Source organism: Artemia franciscana, chromosome 5, assembly GCF_032884065.1.
Source record: "Artemia franciscana chromosome 5, ASM3288406v1, whole genome shotgun sequence".
NCBI lineage: Eukaryota > Metazoa > Arthropoda > Branchiopoda > Anostraca > Artemiidae > Artemia > Artemia franciscana.
In genome coordinates this window covers 3,514,756-3,540,121 of record NC_088867.1, presented here as the reverse complement: position 1 = coordinate 3,540,121, position 25,366 = coordinate 3,514,756, and the positions used below count along the sequence as shown (strand labels likewise).

The window sequence follows — 25,366 nt, the reverse complement described above, 5'->3', positions numbered from 1 at the left end:
GCGTATATGTGTGTCTGTGTGTCATTTTGTCTGTCTGTCTCTATGTGTGTATCTATGTTTGTTTGTCTCTCTGTCTTTTCATCTATCTTTCTCTGCGTCGGTGCGTCTTTTTACATGTCTCTCTGTGTTTTGTGTGTGTTTTTGTCTTTCTGTCTGTATGTCTGTGTGTGTTTGTGTGTTTGTGCGTCTGTTTGTCTTCGTTTCTGTCTGTCTGTGTGTATGTTTAACTGTCTGTCTGTGTGTCTTTAGGTTTGTATGTGTGTGTGTGTGTGTGTGTGTGTGTTTGTCTGTGTGTCCTTTTGTCTGTCTGTCTGTGTGTCTTTTTGTCTGTCTGTGCATCTGTGTGTTTGTACGTGTGTGTCTGTATATGTTTGTGTCTGTCTTTTGTATGTTTGTCTCTGTGTCTTTTTGTCGGTCTACCTGTGTTTCTATGTGTCTGTACATATTTGTCTGTGTGTGTGTGTGTGTGTGTGTGTATATGTGTGTGTGTCTGTGTTTGTGTTGTGTGTGTGTGTGTGTCTGTTTGTCTTTGGGTCTGTCTGTCTGTGTGTCTTTGCTTAAATCTGTCTATGTTTCTTTTGGTCTGTTTGTCTCTGTGTCCGTCTGTCTGTGTGTCTTGCTTATGTCTGTCATTGGTTCTTTTGGTCTCTTTGTCTATTTATTTACGTGTATGTACGTGTGTATCTGTGTGTATTTTTGTCTATGAATCTTTTTGTCGGTCTGTCTTTGTGTCCGTACGTGTGTTTGTGGGGGTATGTTTGCATTTTTGGGTGTCTTTCTGTCTGTCTTTCCGTGTGTCTGTTTATGTTCGTCAGTGTGTTTTTTGCCTGTCTGTCTTTGTTCGTGGCTCTGTAGGTGTGTTTGTCTGTGTGTCAATAAGTGGTTATCTGTGCTTGTGTCTATCTGTTTGTCTCTCTGCGTCTCTGTGTCTGTACGTTTGTCTGTGTTTGTGTTTTTGTGTGTCTTTAAGTGTCTTTCTGTCTATGTGTATGCGTTTGTTTGTCTGTCTGCGTGTCTGTATGTCCTTTTGCCTTTGTGTGTGTCTGTTTCTCTTTTGTTTTTCTGTCTGTATGTTTCTACGTTTGTCTGTACTTTTGTGTATGCGTGTTTATGTTTTGAAAAAGGTCTGGAAGCGTCTTGAAAAACGTACTGAAAAGTGTCTTGAAAATGAAAATCTTGAAAGACATGTTGAAACCTCTTAAAAAATGTAATGAAAAATGACTCGGAAAATGTCTTGAAGAAAAAAAAAATCTTTGGCTTCTAGTGTAAAAGGGATGGGGCTGTTGCAGTACTACAAGGCTTTTTGGAACCAAAACAAGAAAGATATCTTGAAAAACATCTTGAAGAAGAAAAAAACCTGAAGATTATTTTTTGTCGAAAAGGACAATCTTTGGCAATATTCCATCCTCCATCCGCTGAAAGTGTCCTAGCCATCTCATCCTTTCTAGCATTTCAGCCCTAGAAAGCGGGATTGTATCGTGTTTTTTTCTAACAGATTGCCGTTAGAGATACAATCAGTCAGTCGGGTACCCAGAACATTCTGTAGGTAATTTCTCTGGAAAACATCTGTCCAATCCTCCTTCATTTCTTGGAGTGCCTACACTCTATAGCTATACTTGACCACTGTCATCACTTTTTCATCATTGATTTTGATAGGTAGCTGTATAACTTAGTGTGTTTTATAATTTTGAGTCAGCATTGAAATGAAGTATTTTGAAGCAAATTTTTACCAAGCTTCTGTTTTGGATACTGCATTTTTCCCAATATAGTTGGAAAATCCAACAAAATTTCAAAATTGTTGGAATGATTGTAAGCACCGGCAAAGTTCATTCGAGTTTAGTTATATAAAGCACAATGCTAGAAAAATATTTTTAAACACTGAACAGAAATTCTAGTAATTTTTCTCATTGTGTCTCAAAGAATTACATTGTTCAAAAACTTTTTCTGTGTTTATACTCTTAATAAAGGATAGTCAAAAAGGGCACTTTCGAATAAAATTTAAAAAGCAAAGATAATTTAAAAACCACCACCAAACAAAACAAAAAACATAACCCTTTCGATAGTGTGTTTCATAGATTTCTTTCATAGATTCTACGTGTGTTCCAACAAAAAACACAACCCTTTCGATAGAAGGACCAAATGGTATCCAGTGTGTTGAGGTCATCGAAGAATGTGGCTGTAGACCTTCGTGCTACAGAGCTTCTAAGCTTGAGAATATATATGATTACACTGATGTAGATATTGAAAGCGACAAAGTGAAGCCCGAACTTCAGGTAAGTAAAACTTGTAAAAGATGTGGTTTTGTTAAACCAAGCTGACTGAGAATAAGCTTGTTCTACATTAGAGATTGAGGTAGTAATTTTGTATTTTTATTATTTCAAGTAAAAAATGGCAAATTATTTCTATTAGATTACAAAATTTAATTGCAGTTTCTTGAGCTCACATGAATTGACCGAGAAAATTACAAACTAAAAATTTAGGGGCCTACGAATGCTTTTATTTTTTAGGGGCAGGTGGGGTGGGATGGAACATTTGAGCGGAATGGGGCTAACAAGTTAATTACTTGTCAGTATCTTTAAGGTTAATCGTATCCTAAATAGCCTTTATAGAACAGCTCTCTCTCTCTCTCTCTCTCTCTCTCTCTTTCTCTTTCTCTCTCTCTATCTCTCTCTCTCTCTCTCACCTTCTGTAGATTTTTTAATGGTGAGAAAGTGTCACGTTCACCCTAATCTCACCTGTTTACGTTTTCACGTTTATTCCACTTTTGTTTATTTTTCTTCCTATTCCAGCTGTATTATTTCTTCTTCTATTTCTTAATTGGCTAGCACGCTTTTTATATATTCGTACTTTTTATCGTTTGATCAGTCTGGTTTTATTTTTATCGATTTCATATAAACTGAGTAAAAGAATAGAATTAATAAAAATAAATTCTCTTTAATGAGAAAAGGAATACCTTTTCTCTCTCTCTTCTTTTCTCTCTCTCTCTCTTTCTTTCTCTTTTTCTCTCACTTTCTGTCTGCCTCTCTATTTTGGTGGGAGAGGAGGGGGTCATCACGCTCATCCTATTCTCCCGTGTTTACCATTTTACTTTAATTTATTTTTTTTCCAATTTTAACTTGACTTTTATTTACATAATAAACAAAAACATAAACTATTACAGGTATAAATCACTACGCTGGGGAAAAATGTAAATTTTTCTAACCCGTAGGCATTAACTGCACAAAAACTCCTAATGGCATCCTAAATTAATAATAATAACAATCTACGTAAACATTCCTAGAAGCACCCTAGACTAATTAAAATGATTATGAAAAAAAGACAATCACCTTCTCATAAGCACCCCCAGGGTAACAACCACTATCCAAATACAATTCCATCCACCCAACCCCTTCAACTTGCTCCTCTATCCATCCCTATAAGCCACTCACACAACCCTCCTCAAAAAAACTAAAAAGTAAGAAAAAAAATCCACAATAAATGCTCTTTTAATCTTTTTTAAACTTTGGGAGGTGTTCAGCCATCCTAACACTAAAAGGAAGTGACTACATTGAAGAAGAGCCAAGATACTTCAAAGTAAAACCAGATCTTACACTATTTTCAATATCGACAGCCAAGTTATCGCATCTTCTTGTATCATGCTCATGAGTAGAACTTCCGAAACGGTAAAACTCCTTAAAATTTTCCGGGAATATGCACATAATTCCAGGGAATATGCATATATTCCAGGTTATGCACATAATTAACCACAAACATCGCCGCATGATCGTCCCTTATCTGTCCAGCATTGAGTAGCCTTAGAGACTTAAAGTGTGCACTGGTGTCTTTAACATGTTTACGTACTTCAAAATTGTTGCTGCTGCTTTATTTAGTACAATTTGCCCATACTTGTATGATATATACGGGTAGATTATTACAAATATATCGTGCAAAGAGTAAGTTCCGGCAAAATATCCTTGAGTGCTCTGAAAATGCCAACACCTCGTGCAATTATGGCGGAAATTTTGTCGCTATAATGCTTCCACAAAAGATTAGAATCAATATGAGAGCCAAAGTGCCACAGTGATTTAACTTGTACACCAGGCTTTTCACACAATGGGACTTTACCCCTTACATCAACCATTTAATCTTGTCTTTGAAACACAGAGTATGTCCAGGTTATATAAATAAAATTCTTCAGCTACGAAGACTTGCGTTAGTGAACATTTGATGGAACAGAGGTTCAAGCAGCCGATATTCAGGCCTTGTCTCCTTGATAGTATGGTAGCTTGCTCACTTTTCGACGAGGTCGCCAGCCTCAACGCATCGCTTAATGCCTGAAATGCCGTAGCCAAATTTGCTCTCATATTAGACATATTCAACATAATTCTGGATGTTTCTTGGGTATGATTAACCGCAGGGGCCCCAGTCCTACGGGTCACCTGGAGCACGTTGGATATCACTTCGCTTGACGTGAAGCTAGGTGACGTTTACACCCTCTCACCACTATGAGGTGTGCTGGCGGGTTTGCTCTACTGCCTAGGGACGGAAGGGGGGAGCATCCTTGCTTGCAACGCCACCACCGCCGTGGCAATTTGCAAGCTTAGCTTCCACCTTATACTAACAAGACTACTCTATTCTAACAAGAACTTAGAGCTTATATGACACTTTTGACGAGGCAAGACGAACTAAGAGCCAAGAGCTGATATGGTATGAGCTCTAATAAAATTCTAGGAATGAATTAGATTGATTTAAAAGGGAAATCAGAGGCTTAATGCCGGTCAGGATTTAAAATAAGAGCTCTGAGTCACGATGTCCTTTTAAATATAATAATTCATTAAGATCCGATTACCCACTCGTAAGTTATAAATACCTAATTTTTTTTCTAATTTTTTCCCTCCCTTTAGCCCGCCAGGCGGTCGAATCTGGGAAAACGACTTTATCAAGTCAAAGTGTGCAGCTCCCTGACACGCTTACCAATTCTCTTCGTCCTAGCACGTCCAGAAGCACCAAACTCGCCAAATCACTGAACCCCTCCCCATAAACCCCCCAAATAGAGTGAATCATGTATGGTTACGTCAATCACGTATCAACGACATTTGCTTATTCTATCCACCAAGCTTCATCCCGATTCCTTCACTCTAAGTGTTTTCCAAGATTTCCGATTTCCCCCTCCATCTCCCCCCAATGTCAACAAATCTGGTCGAGATTGGAAATAAGAGCTCTGAGACATGAACTCCTTCTAAATGTCAAATTTCACTAAGATCCGGTCAACCGTTCTTAAGTTAAAAATACCTCAATTTTTCTAATTTTTCCAAATTAACATCCTACAGCTCCTCCAAAGAGAACGGATCCGTTCCAATTATTTCAATTACGTATCTAGAACTTGTGCTTATTCTTCCCATCAAGTTTCACCCCGATCTCACCACTCTAAGCGTTTTCCAAGATTTCTGTTTCCCTCCTCCAGCCTCCTATGTCCCCGGATCCAATACGAGTAAAAAATGGAGCATCTGAGACATAATGTTCTTCTATATATATATCAAGTTTCATTAAGATCCGATCACCTATTTGTAAGATAAAAATACCTCAATTTTCACGTTTTCCAAGAATTTCTGATTCACCTTCCAACTCCCCCCAATGTCGCAGGATCTCGTCGTAATTTAAAATTAGAGCTTTAAAGCACAAGATCCTTCTAAATATCAAATTTCATTAATTTCTGGTCACCCGTTCGTAAGTTACAAATACCTCATTATTCCAAATTACCCCTCCCCCACTCCCCTAAAGAGAGCAAATCCGGTCCGGTTATGTCAGTCATGTATGTTAGACAGATTTTTTATTCTCCCCATCTAGTTTCATCCTGATCTCTCCGCTTTAAGTATTTTCTAAGATTTCCGGTCCCCCCCAACTACCCCCTCCCCCAATGACGCTGGATCCGGTTGAGATTTAAAATAAGAGATCTGAGTTACGAGGTCTTTCTAAACATCAAATTTCATTGAGATCCAATCACCAGTTCGTAAGTTAAAAATACCTCATTTTATTCTAACTTTTCAGAATTAACCCCCCCCCCCAACTACCCCAAAGATAGCGGATCTGTTCTGGTTATGTCAATCATGTATCTAGGATTTGTGCTTATTTTTTCCACCATGTTTCATCCCGATCCCTCCCCTCTAACTGTTTTCCAAGATTTTAGGTTCCCCCTCCCAACTCCCCTCCAATGTCACCTGATCCGGTCGGAATTAGATAACAGCTCTGAGACACGATATCCCTCCAAACATAAAATTTCATGAAGATGTGCTCAATCATTCGTAATTTAAAATACTTTATTTTTTCTATCTTTTCGAATTAACCGGCCCCCCACTCCCCCCTCAGATGGTCAAATCGGTAAAATGACTATTTTTAATTTAATCTGGTCTGATCCCCGATATGCCTGCCAAATTTCATCGTCCTAGCTTACCTGGAAGTGTGTAAAGTAGCAAAACCGGAACCGACAGACAGACCGACAGAATTTGCGATTGCTATATGTCACTTGGTTAATACCAAGTGCCATAAAAAGGTAACCAAAGAGATTCATTCTTTTGTGGAAGAAATTCGTTATAAAAATGTATTGCGTGTCGTTTGAATTTTTTTTGTAACTTACTAATCTATGCCATTTCTGTCTTATTTGCCACCGGATCTCCTTCTTTTTATATTTTTTCATTGTTTCGGTTTACATTGTTTTTTGTTGTATATACAAATTTTCGTCTCTTTTTTATTTGTAAATATCTCACTTGCCAATGTCTTGTTAGCTGTAAATATCTAGTTACGTTAACTTTCTTGTAAATTCTGCTAATTAAATTATTTTTGACTACAAATTTTAAATAGTGTAAGTTCTTATTTTAGTTTGGTGTAAAAAAGAGCATTTAGGCAAAATCTCAACTGCAGCAACTCAAATAGTGCTATGGGACATTTTCATTTTTTTTAACGCTCATGTTAAGCACCTGTTTTACAGTTCAGAAGTTGTTATGTGACAATCCTTGAAGAAAGAAAGAATTCAAGCCAAATCAAACAGTTCGTGGTAACAAACTGTAGTAAGGACCGACCCAGCTCAATAGTAACCGAAACTCTAAAAGATGGAACTTTGTTACCAATAGTTACATAAAAAGAATTGCATTTTTACGCTGATTCTAAATATGCATCAAAAGTTACAAGCCTGAGAAAATTTTCCATATTTTAGAAAATAGGAGGAAATACCCCATAAAAGTCGAAGAATCTGAACAAAAATAACACCGTCAGATTCAGTGTATCAGAGAACCCTATTGTAGAACTTTCAAGCTCTTATCTACAAGAATGTTGAATTTTGTATTTTTCCCAGAAGACAGATCACGGATGCGGGTTTATTTGTTTTTTTTTATATTTTTTTCTTTTCCCCAGAGGTAATCGTATCGACCCAGTGGTCCTAGAATGTCGCGAGAGAGCTCATTTTAACAGAAATTAAAAGTTCTAGTGCTCTTTTTAACTGACCAAAAAACTGCAGGGCACCTAGGCCTCCCCCCCACACTCATTTTTTCCCAAAGGCACTGGATAAGAATTTTGAGACCGCCATTTTGTTCAGCATAGTCAAAAAAACTAATAGTTATGTCTTTCAGGACGATTTAATCCCCCACAGTCCCCAGGGGAAGGGCTGCAAGTTACAGACTTTGACCATTTTTTTTTACATATAGTAATAGTTATTGGGACGTGAACAGACGTGTTCAGGGGGACTTTTTCACGTTAAAGGGGGGTCAGGGGAGGGGGTTACGCGGGAGGATCTTTCCACGGAGGAATTTATCACGAGGAAAGAAAATCTCAATGAAGGGGTCGCAACATTTTCTAGCATTATTGAAAAAAAAACAATGAGAGAAAAAAAAAGTGTTTTCAGACGGAAGTAAGGAACAGCATTAGAACCTAAAACAAACAAAAATTGTTACGTATATAATGGGTTTCGTCTTCTCCATAATACCTCACCCTTTACGCTAAAGTATTTTTTAGCAATTTCAACTATTTATTCCACGGCCTTCATAATTCAGGGGTCATTCTCAAAGATTTGGTCCCAAATTGAAGCTTTAATGTAAAGATCGAGATTTGACGAGGGGGGAACCCCCTCATACACGTAATAAATATATGCAAATATAGAACTTCCTTACGTAAGTTAATTCATCAGTTACGTATATTTATTACTAATAAAAACATTCGTAAAAAATTAAAAAAACTATTGGCCGTTTTAAGTAGCCAAAAATTGGACTGTAACTAGGCCTCCTCTCCCACCCCTTAGTAACCAAAATAGTCCGATCAAAACTATGAGAAACCCATTTAGCGAAAAAAATTAATATACAAATTTTGTTTTAACTATTCATGTGCGGTGAGCCAAAATCAAAACATGTATTAATTACAAACGTTCAGAAATTAAATAAAAAAAAAACAAGTTTTTTAACTGCAAGTAAGGAGTGATATTAAAACTTAAAACGAACAGAAATTAATCCGTGTATGAAAGGGGTTATCCCATCCTCAACGCCTCGCTCTTTACGCTAAAGTCTTTCTTTGGTTTAAAAAGTAGAGTTTAAAACTTTAGCGTAAAGAGCGGGGCGTTGAAGAGGGGACAACCCCTTTCATATACGGAACCATTTCTGTTTATTTTAAGTTTTAATGTCGCTCCTTACTTGCAGTTAAGAAACTTGTCTTTTTATTTAACCCTCAAATAAGCACCGGCCGTTTAATTCATTTCCTTCTATAATGTTGGACTCTTAAGATATTGGGAAGTTTATTATTTTCTCCAAAAAGATTTTGTATATTTTTTCACTCAAAATAATTGAGAGATGGTGATTTTGATATCATCGATCGTTTTAGCTGTGTCTTAAATGCCTGAAAAAATGTTCTTACAGAGAAAACCAAAGACAAATTTCTTATTATCCCGTGGTAAGAAATGTGCTTTACCTCTATTGGTGTACATCTGTCATGTCATGCTTGTCCGGCCTTTTTAAATCCTGATTGGTTGTTTTGTGTGCTAGGATCCAGAAAAACAATAAAAAGTTAAATTTCACCAGACTGGTGTTTCTGTGTGGAATTTTTAGTCAGTATTAAAAACGAAAAGTATTTAGTCAGAATATTTTTTTTACAAGTATCCCTTTTGTTCTTCTACATTCTTTTCAAAACAACTGGCACTTAATTAGAGTAAAAAAACAGGTCTTATTTTAACTCTTAATATTCTTTAATACGAGTCTTAAAACCATCAACAACAAGTAATTTGTGAAAAATTAGTATAACGCGAACATTTTTCGTTCTACTTTCTGGTTTAAAATTAGACAGTCTGAGCCCCAATTGAGTTCCTTAGCGACCACTCAACAACCCAGGCCTTGCAGCATCCGATTGATTGTGAGAGCATCAATCAAGAAACCTACTTCTTCTAAACCCCTTCCTTTCATGAAAAGGTAGTCCCTAAAAACATTCTAGTATACCAGCTTGGAAAGCATAAAAAATCAGCTCCAAAGAAGTATCATTGAATAATTTGACAGCTTTAGAATTTTCCTGTTGTGCTAACTGATTTGATTCAAATACTTGCAGACACAGGATTCACATAGTTTACGCTGGGCATAAATTGACTAGACAACATTTTTTTAAATGATAAGTAAGAGATTATAGATTTCCTGCGTTTCAACTAGCTTCTCGTCAGCTTTTCGAAGGTTGAGATATCTAAGTTTCCCTATCAATTTTTACCGAAGTTCGTTCGGAAACTCCCTGGGTATTCTGAGGAAATAACTCATGGGTCCTTTGTCTTTAAGACCGCCATTCGACACCGAGACTCGCAAAATGCCATGTATGGTATTGAGTGTCCTTAAGTGTTTGTGAATTGGCGGTACCCCCATTACAGTGGCTTGAAAGTTACCTTCATGGAAGGGTTTGTCAATTAGCGGTATCCCATTTCAGTGGTTCCAAAATTACCTTCATGGACGATCCATGCAGGTAGTATTAATTTTGTTTTACCCTTGTACCCATTAAAATGTTCCATTTCGTTTGCAGGGGTCTGTTCTAGGTCCTTTGCTGTATTTGCTATGTCGACACAAAGAGATCTTATCTTGAAGATGTCTGTGTCACTGCCCTTTGCTGACGAAACAATATGAATAATATACTCAAGGTCTATTGATGAGCTTGTAAAAAAAGCAAATGAAGCTTTGAGAAGTTCTTCTGAACCTTACGTTACTTTGTATCGACGTGAATAGGATCTTCCTCATGATTTTCGACAGAGCAGGAATGCTTATTGATGTTGCTGGTCTTGTTATGCTATCTGGAAAGCCTGTGCACTCAGTGAATTAAATGCGATACTTAGGGTTTTTCACTGATTCTAATCCGTCACGGAGGCACCATTGGGATACTTCTAAAGTTGCCAGAGGAGCTGGAATGAAAACAAAACTTGCAAGAACAAATTTTACTTTTGACATACGAGACTATGATTCCCCGTTTTTTTTTAATGGCTGTCTCATCTGGAACAGGAATTTTTACGGTAACTTCAAAAGAATACAAATCGTGCAAAACACAGCAGTAAGGATAATAGATAAATCAGTTAAAGAAGTGAAGGATACAAATGCTTATTTTAGTTCTTCGCTTAATGTTGGTGAATTACATGATTATGAAGCCGTGGGTTTTTTTTCCTTGCAGTTTACAAATAATATAGCCTTGAGTGTTTTTCCTGCTAAGGGTGGTGGTACTCGTGATTATGAGACTAGGTTTAGGGATAATTTGGTGGTTGAGCGTAGGAGCAGCACATGGACCAGATTTTGATTACAGCGTCTTCTCTTTTCTGAATGGAATTCGGTGTCTGTGAGCACCAGGGAATCTGAACATCTTTTTGTTTTTAAGAAAAGAGAAAATATAATTTATTAAATGAAAGGTAAATTTTTTTTTATTGGTAGGAAGCTGGAAGAAGGCTAGTTTTGAATGGTGTTTTGGACAGTATGTTATGATAGGGTGAGCGTGGGTAGGGTGAGAGTAAGGAAGTGGGGAGGCAGAGAGGAATGAATTAGGGTGATAGGGGGTAGTAGCAGGGTTGTAATGTGGAAATAATACTGTCGAGTAAGTCTTTTTGATGTTTAGCTTTTTTGTTCCGTTTTTTTTTCTTGTTTTTTTTATTAGTTGTTATTATATTAGAGTTGACGAAACTGGCTAGTATCTTATGGAGCAATTTAGCGAAATTCTCAGTTTTATGGCACTTGGTATTTACCAAGTGACATATAGCGATGGCGATTTCTCTCCGTCGGTCTGTTGGTCTGTCTGTCGGTCCTGGTTTTGCTAGTTCGGGCACTTCCAAATAAGCTAGGACGATGAAGGTTGGTGGGCGTATCATGGCTAAAACAGATTAAATTAGAAATAGTCACTTGCCAGATTTGACTATCTGGGGGGGGGGGAATCAAACATGATAGTTCAGAAGAATTTTCATTTCAGATAAAACAAATGTTTGTTGTTCTTATGTGTGTCTAGTTAGTCTAGTGGTATGATTCTCATTTTACATGAGAGGGCTCCTGGGTTCGAATCCTGGACGATTTCAATTTTTCAATGAAGAAGATCTGAAAGTAGATACTTGATCAATATAGCAATTGCTGAAAGTTGGCAGGCGTATCAGGTACCGGATCTGATTAAATAAGAAATAGTCGCTTCCCCGATTCAACCATCTGGGGGGGAGTGGAGGGACAGTCAATTCGGAAAAATTAGAAAAATGAGGATTTTTAGCAAACGAACAGGTGAAACAATCTTAATAAATTTTGATATTTAGAAGGACCTCGTGTCTCAGAGCTCTTATTTTAAATTCCAACCGGATCTGGTGACATTGGGGGGAATTGAAGTGGGAAACCAGAAATCTTGACAAAAGCTTAGAGTGAAGAGATTGGGATGAAACTTGGTGGGAGGAATAAGCACGAGTCCTAGATACGTGATTTAAATATCCGGCCCGTTCCCGCTCTCTTTGGGGAGTTGGGGGAATACCCAATGCTTTAGCAAGTTCGGTGTTTCTGGACGTGCTAGAAGGATGAAAATTGGTAGGCGTGTCAGGGACCTTAAGTTGTTTCCAAATTTGACCATCTGTTGGGGGGGGGGCTAGAGGATGGGGAAAATCGTGAAAATTGATGCATGTTTATTGTACGAATGGGTGATTGGATCTTAATGAAACTTGATATATAGAAAAATCTCATGTCTTAGACGCTCCATTTTCAATTTGGATCGGATCTGGGGATATTGGGGATGAAGGGGGGAAGCAGAAATCTTAGAAACCGGAAATCTTGGAAAACGCTTAGATTGAGGAGATCGGGATGAAACCTGATGAGAAGAATAAGCACAAGTTTTAGATACGTGATTGACATAGCCGGACAGGATTTGATCTCTTTGGGGAAGGGGGGGATTTCCAGTGTTTTAGCGAGTTCAGTGCTTCTGGACGAGCCGCAAAGTTGATAGCTCCAATACCGAGTCTAATTTTAAGTTCCGACTCCGTCACAAGTGCCATATGAGCTCTTGGCTCTTGTTTCATAAGTGCAGTGTCTTTATTTCGTGAAAATTACTTTTCGGTCTGTAAATAAAGAAACCTCAACCATAGCAACAACGGTTTGAATACAACAAAGCATTAAAAAGACGGGGCTATTTGGGTTCAATTTATGACGTACATTCAAAAGATAATGTGACTCGCTTACAAAGCACGTCATAAAAATAAGCTTTTTGAAACAAAGCACGCTTTCAAACATTTTCATACACAATGTAGGACAATCACCTCTCCGTTTTGCTTTAGTTTGACGTTTTTCAAGTTATAATAAGTAGCTCTGTTTAAACAAGTATTCTATGAAGGTTTACATAGGACTAACATTTACAAAAACTAATTATCCTATTTTCAGACCATTGATATCGGTATATGTGTTGGGCCATGTAATTTACCCAGTCACAAAGTGAAGAAATGTGTGCTTAGGTAAGCAAGATCTCCTTTAATATAGTTAATTAATTAGGAGGAATAAAGGAGATGTTTTATTTTATATCCAAATAAAGAAAATAAGGGCTAACACTCAAAATGCCCCCGATCACAATGCCCACGACACAATGCCCACGACACAAAATGCCCACGAAAAATGCCAACAACTCAAAATGCCCACGGCTCAAAATGCCCACGACTCAAAATGCCCACGACTCAAAATACCCACGATTGGATAAACTTTAGGTTTCAGTCCTTAATTGGGGACGAAACGAGGGGTTGCTCACTCCCCAAAACCGTGTAAACCGGGTACCGGTGCCAGGAGGCGCTGGGAGGGTGCCGAGAGGGTGCCATTTCATCCTCGAAAGGGTAAAAACTGACAAAAGTGTAAGGTGCCAGGAGGTACCGGGTGGGTGACGGGAGGTGCCGGGAGGGTACCGGGAATGAGTGTACACCGGGTGCCGGAGAGTAAGCAACCCCTCGGGATGAGAGGGATGGGAGGAGTAGAAGACGAGTACCAGAATGCCTGGTTAAAGATTTACGAGAAACATGTGTGGCCTATTACGTCACGGCTATATGCCGCTAAGGTGCTGCGCTTTCTTGAGGCTGTCCCCCAAATCCCCCCAAAGTCATCGGATCAATTCTAGGCTTGAAGTGTAACGTCTGAGACACGAGATCTTTCCAAATATAAGGTTTCATTAAGATCCAATCACCCATTCGAAAGTTTAGTCGCCTCAAGATTCCAATATCCCATCCCTTCACTCCCCCCACGGTGGTCAGATTGGGGAAGTCACTATTTCTAGGTTAGTTTGGTAAGGTCCCAGATGTGTCTGCCAAGTTTCATCGTCCTAGCATTTCTGGAAGTTCCCTTTCAACATGTCACATGATTCCTGGATCCCCCAATCTCCCCCCAAAGTTTGTCGGATGCATTCCGGGCTTGAAATGTAACGTCTGAGACACGAGATCTTTCCAAATATTAAATTTCATTAAGATCTGATCAGCCGTTTGAAAGTTGTAGAGATTCCCCATCCCTCTACTCCCCCACGGCGGTCGGATCGAGGGAGTGACTATTTCTAGGTAGTTTGGTTGGGTACCTGATATGCCCGCCAAGTTTCATCGTCCCAGTACTTCTGGAAGTACCCTAACTCGAGAACAGTGGATCTCCCGACCGACCAACAGACAGACAGAAAAGCGATTGGTAAACGGCACGCAAGCTGCAAGTGTCATAAAAAATGCACTTGTGAGCTGGAGATTAAACATAAAATTTGAATGTGAAATTTTTAACATTTTTAACTTTGCCGGATTCTGAACAGACTAGTTGAATCCCAAACACCAATTCTAAAACTATTATTTTTAATCAAAGAATCATTCTTACCTTCATGATGCAAGTTAACTGTTGGATTTTTATCTCCTGGTGTTACTTTCTGTGTCGGCACAGTTTTATACGACATTGCTTCTTTACTTGAACGCAAACTTGCACCCGGTATAGAGGGTTTTGGGAGTGAGCAACCCCTCGCCTCATCCCCAATTAAGGACCGAAACCTAAAATTTTTCCAATCGTGGGCATTCAGAGTCGTGGGCATTTTGAATTGTTGGCATTTTTCGTGGGCAAAAAGATCGTGGTGATTTTGGGAACCACCCAAAATAAGATCTCAACTACATGGCAAAGTAAAGGGCTGAATTTCCTTACTTGGTACCAGAAATCTTGTCTGAGATGTACGGTGTATGCTTGAGTATATATTTCCAGGTCTGAAAAAGAAGAAAACAACTTTGTCGCCAGCTTTGAAGCAATTTAAAAAGGATTTTCAAAATTTTTGACATAAACAGGTTAATTCCATCAGACTCTTTGATAATCAGAAAGTTCGTGGTAACAAACTATAAATAAGGAGTAACTCGTGCTAATAGTAACTTTCAGTAGCAAATTCAGTAAAGTCTCCGTTGCGTAATTTGTTACTAAGCCTTAACTTTTTCTTCTAAATTCGGTTAAATCAATCAGAAATTGATTAAAATCAAGAGCTAAAAATCTAGTTTAAAGTTCATTTAATGTTCCAGAGGTACGTTTAAGGTTGTAAGACTTAATAGAATACCACAAATATAATTGCTACAATTATTGTTTTTGCGACTGTTGTTTGTTGATTTTGTAACCTTTGAGTAAAATGACGGCACTATTTAAAGTTAGCAGCAGTAAGTCAGTCATTTGTAGTAGCAAAATTAATTCCATACTGCCTGAGCAATAGAGACGGAGTCAAGGTTGCCAATAGCCTTCCTCTTATTCAAAATAATTTCGGTTTGTTTCTCCTCAAACTTCCTATAGCCTACAAGGTAATTTCAGCTTTTTCTTAGTTTAACGTTATTCCTTTATTTATTAAAATATTATAATTTTTTTAAGTTGATCATTAGTTGTTGCAAAATTTAGTATAATTCACTAACTATGATAAGGCTCTGACCAGCCATGTCTACAAGGGTGGATGGGGCATTTTGGACTCGTCCAAGCCTCACACATCCGGATATTTTACTTTTTTTTTGTATAGTTGGTCTTTTTTTTTTACTTAATCGCCCACCCTCTATATACAAATGTTGTACGTGCCTGATTTCAATTTTGGGTTATTGTAAAATAAATATAACAATACAGCTAACTACACTAGTAGTATTTCTTTTAGTACTAGTACTTATGACTCTGGGCCGTGTTAGAGATTTTTGTTTTGAGGGGTGCTTGACTTGTGTACAGCATCTCTTGTGGTTTGGTTTCAAATATGCAATTTGAAAAAAAAAACTTTAATTCACGCGGTAATACTTTGCCTGGTATATGGTTTGGGGGTTTTCTGGGGTAGATGATTGTACATTTTTTCTTCTCTTTTGCTGAGTCTCTTAAATTTGGGAATCTTTGGAATTTTTTGGGTACTTATCTGTTGAAAATCAGACAAATTTATGGTTTATTGGTCTCTGTATATGGAAAAAATTAGCTTCGGCTCAGTGAAAAACTATATTGTAGCTATATTTTAATAAATATTTAGTTAGTTTAGGTTACATTTTGCATGCAACCTCGTTACAATTACCACCCCCTAGTTTGCAAATATACAGCCCAATTATATATATTCTATCTATCTCTCAAACATCTCAGTTGTTTCCACCTCGTACCTGTAGATCCAAATTCTCGAGTGTGTACAGGCTAATAGATAACCACCAATGCTTTTTTTTATATGTTTTTTTCTTTTTTTAATTTTTTATGTATTTGTTTCATTTTTGTTTCTACCCTGTTTTATTCCTGGCCCTAGAGCATTACGGGGGAGACTATGTTCAAGTGTCTTTTACTTAATCTATTGATTAAATAAATTGTTTGATTGATATATTCTTTTACAGGGATCCTGAGAACCCTAAGAGATGTCTATCGTCCCTTACTCACCGACCTACTGGCTGTCAGCCTACATCTTTCAAAACTCACTATTATATGGATAAACATGGAAATTCCAGAAGTGTTTTAGCAATAAGACACTGTAGTTGCAAATAACATTTGTGATATTGTGTGATTTGTGATATTGCTTTTTCAATGTAATTGGTTAATTTTTTTGAAAAAGTAACTTGTAATAGCTGCTTTCGTAAAATTCAATTTTTAAATACTGCCCACAATATGGCAATTCCAAAGTATTGAGCTGGCAGATCCAAAGTGGTTATTGACAACAAGGCACTGCATTTGAAAGGGCTATTTATGATATAGCTTTTTAAATATGATTGAAGCCAGCCGTTGTTGTGAAGAAGCTGTCATGCTGTTGTGAAGAAGCTGTCATTGCTAAAGATTATTTGACAAATTGTGTAAACATTTGTGAACAGAATTCAGCAGCATCACAAGAATGTGATCAGATGAAACAATCAGTGTATTTAACATAGAATTTGACGAAACATCACCGAAGTTATATAATGTGATTTAACGAAATGATATACTGCCTTAATTTCTTTATTTTGTTAAAAGGTGTCAATTATATAAAATATTATTAAAATGTATAGTTTACTCAAACGGCAGCAATAATATTTTTGAATTCTAACGACTTTTTAAGTTACAAATCCTTAGAAAGAAAAAGTAAAACTATGGTTAAAACCTTTAATTTTTAAATTTTTTTTAGGAATTTAACATCTATTATTTCACGTTCCACATTGTTTCTATTGCTGTGCAACGCATATGTGTGGAGTTACATTTATACTTTGGAGAAGTATCAGGCGGAATAATTAAGGTACGAGGAGTAGTTGCTTTGAACAGGATGAAAGAGGGAGTGAGTGTTTGCAAGTATTTCGCCCCTATTTGACCTGATATTGCAGTAACATATCATTTCAATAATTTCGTAGTAGTATGAAATTTTTTTTGAAGAGACAAAAAAAATTGAAGGAATAATTTATCTCCTTAACGGCAGCTTTTCTAAACAGCTTCTCATTGCTCATAGTATTAAGAGTACTTCTTATACAAAGCAGTTGGTCTTAATCACAGACAACTAAAAGGTATGCAATACGGATGTCCAAAGTGCAAGACCGTATCCAGGGGGTGGAAAAGTCACCAGGTCAGAGCCCTCTATATTTTGGCCCTACTCGTAAAAACATAACAAAAATCCATATAAATTTTTTAATATGTTTCTTATATTTGGCTTCTAGAATGCCTCACGGAAAAAATACCCCTCCCCCTTAAAAAAATACCTGGATACGCCCATGCCAGCTGACCTATCCTGCAGTGTTGAAAAAAGAGCTTGAGCCTATTCGTAATGCTAGTGCTGATTAGCAGCACCAAACCACTAAGGCCAGCACAGCTGCCTATACTCCTCCTCCATCCCAATTTGTTCAAATCCTCATTTTTTACACCTCACCCACCTCCCATACCCACATACCCACAATCCCATGAATGGTGTAACCAGAAGGTCAAAAAGCCGTAGAATACCAGTTTCACCTAGATACAAACATCATTTAGAAAACACGTAATTTATGGGTGTTAATTTAAAACTTCTCTGCATATTGCAATTTTATGAACAAGATAAAAAGTTTCTCGCTCAATTTGTCTCTCTGGCTCCAAAGTTCTCTTTCTATTGGTCTTTTATTAGTTCAGCATAGACAGTTGAATCAAAAAGTCAAACTTATTAATATTTTCGTGACATCCATTTTGTCGTCATTGCACAGGAATGGGGAAACCATTGAGCCAAGAATTATATGAAGATAGACAAGATTAATTATATAACCGGCCCAATCAATAACTCTGTGTCAATGAAAAATGATTCCTTCGCTGAATGCAAAGAATTTGAACAGGTTTCAAAAGAAGAGAAACAGACACTAACACACACACACACACACACACACACACACATATATATATATATATATATATATATATATATATATATATATATATATATATATATATATATATATATATATATATATATATATATATATATATATATATATATATATATATATATATATATATATATATATATATAGATCGTGCATAATGTATAAAGAAATAATAGACATTATGGTGGTATTTTGGTTTTGATTAAAACATCTACTATTGAAGGCTGTTAAATAATAAAAAAACAAGTTCTTTGAACTGCAAGTAAGGGGCGACATTAAACTTATTACGAACAGAAATTATTCCGAATATGAAAGGGGTTGTTCCCTTCTCAACGCCCCGCTGTTTACGCTAAAGTTTGACTCTTTGTCACGACTCTACTTTTTCAAAGAATAAAAAAAAACTTTAGCGTAAAGAGCGAGGTGTTGAGGAGGGGAGGCCCCTTTCATAAACGGAATAATTTCTGTTCGTTTTAAGTTATATTGTCGCTCCTTACTTACAGTGAAAAACCTTGTTTTTTTATTATTTAATTTCTGAACGTTTTTGAATTAATGCATGTTTTGATTTTGGCTCACCGCACATGAATAATAAAACGAAATTTACATATTATTTTTTTTTGCTAAATGGCTTTCTAATAGTTTTGATCAGATGGTCTTGATAAAAAAGGGATGGGGGAGGAGGCCTAGTTAACCTCCAATTTTTGGTTGCTTAAAAATGCGACTAAATTTCTTTTATTTTTTACGGACGTTTTTGTTAGTAATAAACATACGTACCTTACGAATTAACTTACGTAACGAACTTCTATATTTGTGCATTTTTATTATGTATATGAGGGGGTTTGCCCCCTCTTCCATACCTCGCTCTTTACACCAAAGTTTGAATGTTGTCCCAAATCTTTAAGAATGACCCCTTAATCACAAAGGCCGTAGAAAAAATATATGAAATTACTAGCGTAAAGAGCAAGGTATTGTGGAGGAGACGAACCCCCTTATATCCTTAATATTCAATTTTCGTTTTAAGTTTTAATGCTGCTCATTACTTCCAGTTAATTTTTTTTATAATGCTAGAAAATCCTGTGCCCCCTTCATGGAAATTCTCTTCCCTCATGATAAATTCTTCCACGGAAAGATCCTCGCACGTAACGTTTTTATTAGTAATAAATATACGTAACTTACGAATTAAATTACGTAGCAAACTTCTATATTTGTGTATTTTTATTACGTATATGAGGGGGTTTGCCCTCTCGTAAATACCTCGCTCTTTACACTAAAGCTTGAATTTTGTCTTTAATTTTGTCCATGTCTTTAAGAATGACCCCTGAATCACAAAGCCCGTAGAATAAATATTTGAAATTACTAAAAATACGTTAGTGTAAAGAGAGAGGCATTGTGGAGGAAATGAGCCCCATTGTTTACGTAATAATTTCTTTTCTTTCTAGGTTTTAATCCTGCTCCTTACTTCAACCTGAATTTTTTTATTTATTTACTTTCTCATTTTTTTTAAATAATGCTAGAAAATCCTGTAGCCCCTTAACGGAAATTCTCTTCCCTCACGATAAATTCCTCCATGAAAAGATCCTCTAACGTAAGCCCCTCCACCAACCCCTCCCCCCAAAAAACAACGAAAACGTCCCCCTGAAAACGTCTGTACACTTTCCATTAAACCTAACTATATGTAACCAATGGTCAAAGTTTCTAACTTACAGCCCCTCCCCCGGGGACTCTGAGGGATTAATTTGTCTCGAAAGACATTATTATTAGGTTCTCTTAGGAATTCTGATCCGGTGACTTTGGGAAAAAATGAGCGTGGGATGGGGTCCTTTTGCCCTCTAATATTTTTAGTCACTTAAAAAGGATACTAGAACCTTTAATTTCTGTTAAAATGAGCCCTCTTGCAATATTGTGGGACCACTGGGTCGATATGATCACCCCTGGGGGAAAAATAACAAAAAAAAAAAAAACAAGTCAACACACATCCGTGATTTGTCTTCTGGCAAAAAATAAAAGATTCCACGTTTTTGTAGATAGGAGTTTGAAACTTCTATAATAGGGTTCTCTGATACGCTGAGTCTGATGGGGGGGATTTTTGTTAAGGTTCAATGACTCTTAGGGGGTTTTCTCTCCTATTTTCTAAAATAATGCAGATTTTCTCAGGATCGTAACTTTGGATGGGTAAGAGCTAGCTTGATGAAACTTATATTTTTGAAATCAGCATACAAATGCAATTCTTTCGATGTAACTATTAGTATTAAAATTCCGTTTTTTAAGAGTGTCGGTTCCTATTGAGCTAGGTCGCTCCTTACTACAGTTAGTTACCACGATCGTTACCACAAACTGTTTGATACCTTACATGCCCCGAGTTCATTACTTACAGCTCTTGCCCTGAGGGCTGCAGGGGGTTTTCAGCCTCAAGAACATAATCTCCGGACCTTTGTCTCTGGAACTATGTTGAACAAAAATGGTTATCTAAAAAAATTTATTGGATGTTTTGCAGGAAATTATGGGAATGGGAGGGGGGTTAGTTGCCATCCAATCACTTTCGATGCTTAGAAAGAGCACTAGCTCTTTCAATCTCCAAACAAATTAGCTCTTTCCGAAGTTTCTACGACAACATATGGTCATCTCAAAATTTCTATCAGACGTATTTCGGGAAAATACGAGATGGGGGGGGTGTCCACCCTCTGATAACTCTGAATCTTAAACAGGGCCCTAAGACATCTGAAATCAAATGAGCCCATTCCAAAGATTCTAAGATCACCCTTTCGATACATACCTTATACGCCCCTAGGGTATAACTTATAGCCTTTACCCTGAGGGCTTTGGAGGAGTTGTCATCCTCAAAGACTTAATTTCTGGACCTTTTAATTACGTTGAATGAAATGGATATCTAAGAATTTTGATAAGATTTGTTTGGGGAAATGGTGGGCTTGGGAGGGGATTAGTTGCCCTCCAATCACTTTTGACTATTAAAATGGGTATTAGACCTTTCAATTGTCAATCAAATCAGCCCTTTTCGAAGTTTCTACGACAACAAATGACCACCTCAAAATTTTGATCAGATGCATTGCGGGAAATTAGGAGGTTTGTGGGGGACCCACCCTCTGATCACTCTGAATCTCAAAAAAGGCACTAAAACTTCTGACTAGCAATCTAATGAACCACCTCCAAAGTTTATACGATCACCCTTTTAATATAGACCTTGAATTCCTCCAGGGCATAACTTACAACCCTTGCCCTGAGAGCTTGGGGGGGGGGGTTTATTCTCGAAGACTTAGTTTTTGAATCTTTTAATTACGTTGAACAAAATGGCTATCTCAAAATGTTGATTGAATATGTTGGGGAAATGGTGGGTGTTGTTGGGGGTCTAGCTGCCCTCCAATGTCTTTCGACTACAAAAAAACGCCACTAGTCCTTTCAATTTTCAATCGAATAAGTCTTTATTGAAGTTTCTACGACAGCTCCTTCGATACAAGTGCCCTGGTAAAAAAAAACACATTGTGCCCACATCCCTCTTTACTTAGGCATCGCTATTGCACTGCATGTGATTTCTGGTCGTTTTCTTAAAATACCAGGAAATCTGAGTCCCCCTCAACGGAAAATTCCCTTCCCCCACGAAAATTCCTCAATAGAAAGATCCTACCACGGAATCACCCAACAAGAAAAATCCTTCCTCCCGAAGAATATCGCATACTTCCAACCAATAATCTACTATATCCTGGACAAATTTCAGATCTTGAAGCCCTTCCCTGGGGACCGCGGGGGGGGGGGGGGGGTAGAGTCATCCTCAAAGACATAGTTACTGGATCTTTCGACCATACTGAAAAAAATGGCTATCTCAAATTTTAATCTGGGGACTTTGTAGAAAAAGGAGCGTGGAAGGAGGGCTAGGTGCCCTCTAGTATTATTGGTCACTTAAAAACGGCACTGAGACTTTTGATTTCAGATCAAAAAGCGCCCTCTCCCGACCCTCTAGGATCACTGGTTATATACGAATGCCACTCAGAAAAAAATAAAAAATAAACGCGTATGAGTGAGCATTCTTCTGGCAAAAAAAATGCATAATTCCACATTTTGTATGTAGGAGCTTGAAACCCCTACAGTAAGGTTCTCTGATATACTAAATCTGATGGTATGATTTTCATTGAAATTGCATTGGCAATGCGATAGAATTAATGCACGGTAATTAATAAAAAGGCTGATTATGATAACAGTAAACTTAAAAAAATTTATTAAGGCAGGTTTTATTTATCCAAAACTGAGTTTTTAGAAACCAGTTAAGACAGATGTATATTCTCTCTGAATTTTAGCCAATACACAATGAAAGCTTTTTTGTCATTGGAATGGAGCTGATAATTATCTTTCGACCAAGACTGCTGATAAACTCTGGTTTTCATCGAATTTCATGACCTTTTTGACCTTATTGAAATATATTTAAAAAAAAACTAAAGTGGGACGATGTCTCTACCAAAAACACGTTCCTGGCGTTGGCAAACTTCAACTTGGTTGCCAGTCCTTTAAAAATTAAATAAAAAACAAGCTTTTTTAACGGAAAGTAAGGAGCGATATTAAAACTTCAAACAAACAGAAATTACTTCGTATACGAAAGGGGCTTTTACTCCTCAACGTCCCGCTCTTTACGCTCAAGTTTTTTACTGTTTTAAGAAGTAGAGTTAAAAGAAAGAGTCAAACTTTAGCGTAAAGAGCGGGACGTTGAGGAGGAAAAGCCCCTTTCAAAGACGGAGTAATTTCTGTTTGTTTTAAGTTTTAATGTCGCAGTAATTTTAAATTTTAAGTAAATTCTAAGTAATTTTAAAGTTTTAAAATTACTTCGTATACGAAAGGGGCTGCTTCCTCATCAACACCCCGCTCTTTACGCTAAAGTTTGACTCTTTCTCTTAACTCTTCTTGTTAAAACAGTAAAAAACTTTAGCGTAAGGAGCGGGGCGTTGAGGAGGAAGCAGCCCCTTTCATATACGAAGTAATTTCTGTTCGTTTTAAGCTTTAATATTGCTCCTTACTTTCCGTTAAAAAAAACTTGTTTTTTATTTAATTTCTGAACGTTTTTGAATCAATGCATGTTTTGATTTCGGCTCTCCGCAGGTGAATAATTGAAACGAAATTTGTATATTTTTATTTTTTGGCTAAATGGCTTTCTCATAGTTTTGATTGAATAATTTTGAGAAAAAAGAAGAGGGGGAGAAGGCCTAGTTGTCTTCCCATTTTTTGGTTACTTAGAAAGGCAACTAAAACTTTTAATATTTTACGAATGTTTTTATTAGTAAAAGATATACGTAACTTACAAATTAGCTTACGTAATGAACTTCTGTACTGTCATGTTTTTATTACGAGTATGAAGGGGTTCACCCCCTCGTCAGTACCTCGCTCTTTACACTAAAGCTTAAACTTTGTCCAAATTTCTTAAGAATGACCCCTGCATCACAAAAGCCGTAGAATAAATAGTTGAAATTGCTAAAAGTACTTTTAGTGTAAAGAGCGAGGTATTAGGAGGAGATGAGCCCGTCATATGAGTAATAATTTCTGTTCGTTTTTAGTTTTAATGCTGCTCCTTACTTTCAGTTGAAAAAACTTTTTCATATTTATTTTTGCATTGGTTTTATTTTAAATAAACTAGAAAATCCTGCGCTCCCTTCATGGAAATTTTCTTCCCCATGACAAATTCCTCCAAGAAAGGTTCCCCCAACATATCCCCATCTTCTCAATTCCTCCACCCAACCAAAAAATCCCCCTAAAAACGTATGCACACTTCCAAATAACCATTACTATATGTAAGCACTGGTAAAAGTTTGTAGCTTGTAGCCCCTCCCACGGGGACTGTGGGGGGAGTAAGTAGTCCCCAAAGACATAGTTATAAGGTTTTTTGATTACGTTGAATAAAATGGCTACCTCAGAATTTTTATCCGGTGACTTTGGGAAAATATTTAGCGTGGGAGGGGGCCTAGGTGCCCTCCAATTTTTTTGGTCACTTAAAAAGCACACTATAACTTTTCATTTCCTTTAGAAAAAGCCCTCTCTCAAGATTCTAGGATCACTGGGTCGATCGTAGTTTCTCAATACGTATATTGAGGGGTTCACCCCCTCTTCAGTACCTCGCTCTTTACACTAAAGCTTAAATTTTGTCCCAATTTCTTAAGAATGACCCCCGGATCACAAAAGCCGTAAAATAAATAGTTGAAATTACTAAAAATACTTTAGCGTAAAGAGCGGGGTATTAGGAGGAGGTGACCCAATCATATGCGTAACAATTTCTATTTGTGTTAATGCTTTAATGTTTTAATGCTTCTCCTTACTTTCACTTGAAACAAATTTTCATATTTATTTTTTTCATCGTTCTTTTTAATAATGCTAGAAAATCCTGCGCTCCCTTCATGAAATGTTTCTTCCCCCACGAAAAATTCCTCCAAGGAAAGTTCCCCCAACATATCTCCCTCTTTTCAACCCCCCTAACCTAAAAATCCCCTGAAAACGTCTGTACACTTCCAAATAACCATCACTATATGTAAGCACTGGTCAAAGTTTTTAACGTGTAGCCCCTCCCACGGGGACTGTGGGGGAGTAATTCACCCCCAAAGACATAGTTATAAGGTTATTCTATTACGGTGAACAAAATGACTATCTCAGAATTTTGATCCGGTGACTTTGAGAAAATAATTGGCGTGGGAGGGGGCCTAGGTGCCCTCCAATTTTTTCGGTCACTTAAAAAGGGCACTAGAACTTTTCATTTCCGTTAGAAGGAGCCCTCTTGCAAGATTCTAGGACCACTGGTTCAACAAGATCCCCCCTGGGAAAAAAAACAAACAAAAAAACTTAACACGTTATTTAACACGCATCCATGATCTATATTCTGGCAAAAAATGCGGCAAAACTAATCTTGATGAAACTTATATATTTAAAATCAGCATTAAATGCGATTCTTTTGATGTAACTATTGGTATCAAAATTCCATTTTTCCAGAGTTTCGGTTACTATTGAGCCGGGTGGCTCCTTAGTACAGTTCATTCCACGAACTGTTTGATATGTTCTTAGCTTTTCTCTTTGATTAGATTGAAAAGCTAAGATTGCAAAAAAGGGAAAAGACTGGACAACATGGAT

At 37.2% G+C, this 25,366-nt stretch overlaps 1 protein-coding gene across 1 annotated transcript in view; it reads left to right on the top strand.

Annotated features, from left to right (window-relative positions):
- LOC136026886 (uncharacterized) overlaps window positions 1-16,928 on the top strand; it is a 37,439-nt gene extending 20,511 nt beyond the window's left edge. Inside the window, exons 5-7 of the mRNA XM_065703693.1 lie at window positions 2,089-2,273; window positions 12,861-12,931; window positions 16,292-16,928. Of these exons, the coding sequence (XP_065559765.1) occupies window positions 2,089-2,273; window positions 12,861-12,931; window positions 16,292-16,439 (404 nt within the window). The 3' untranslated portion in view covers window positions 16,440-16,928. The remainder of the gene's footprint in view (window positions 1-2,088; window positions 2,274-12,860; window positions 12,932-16,291) is intronic.
- Window positions 16,929-25,366: the final 8,438 nt, after the last annotated feature.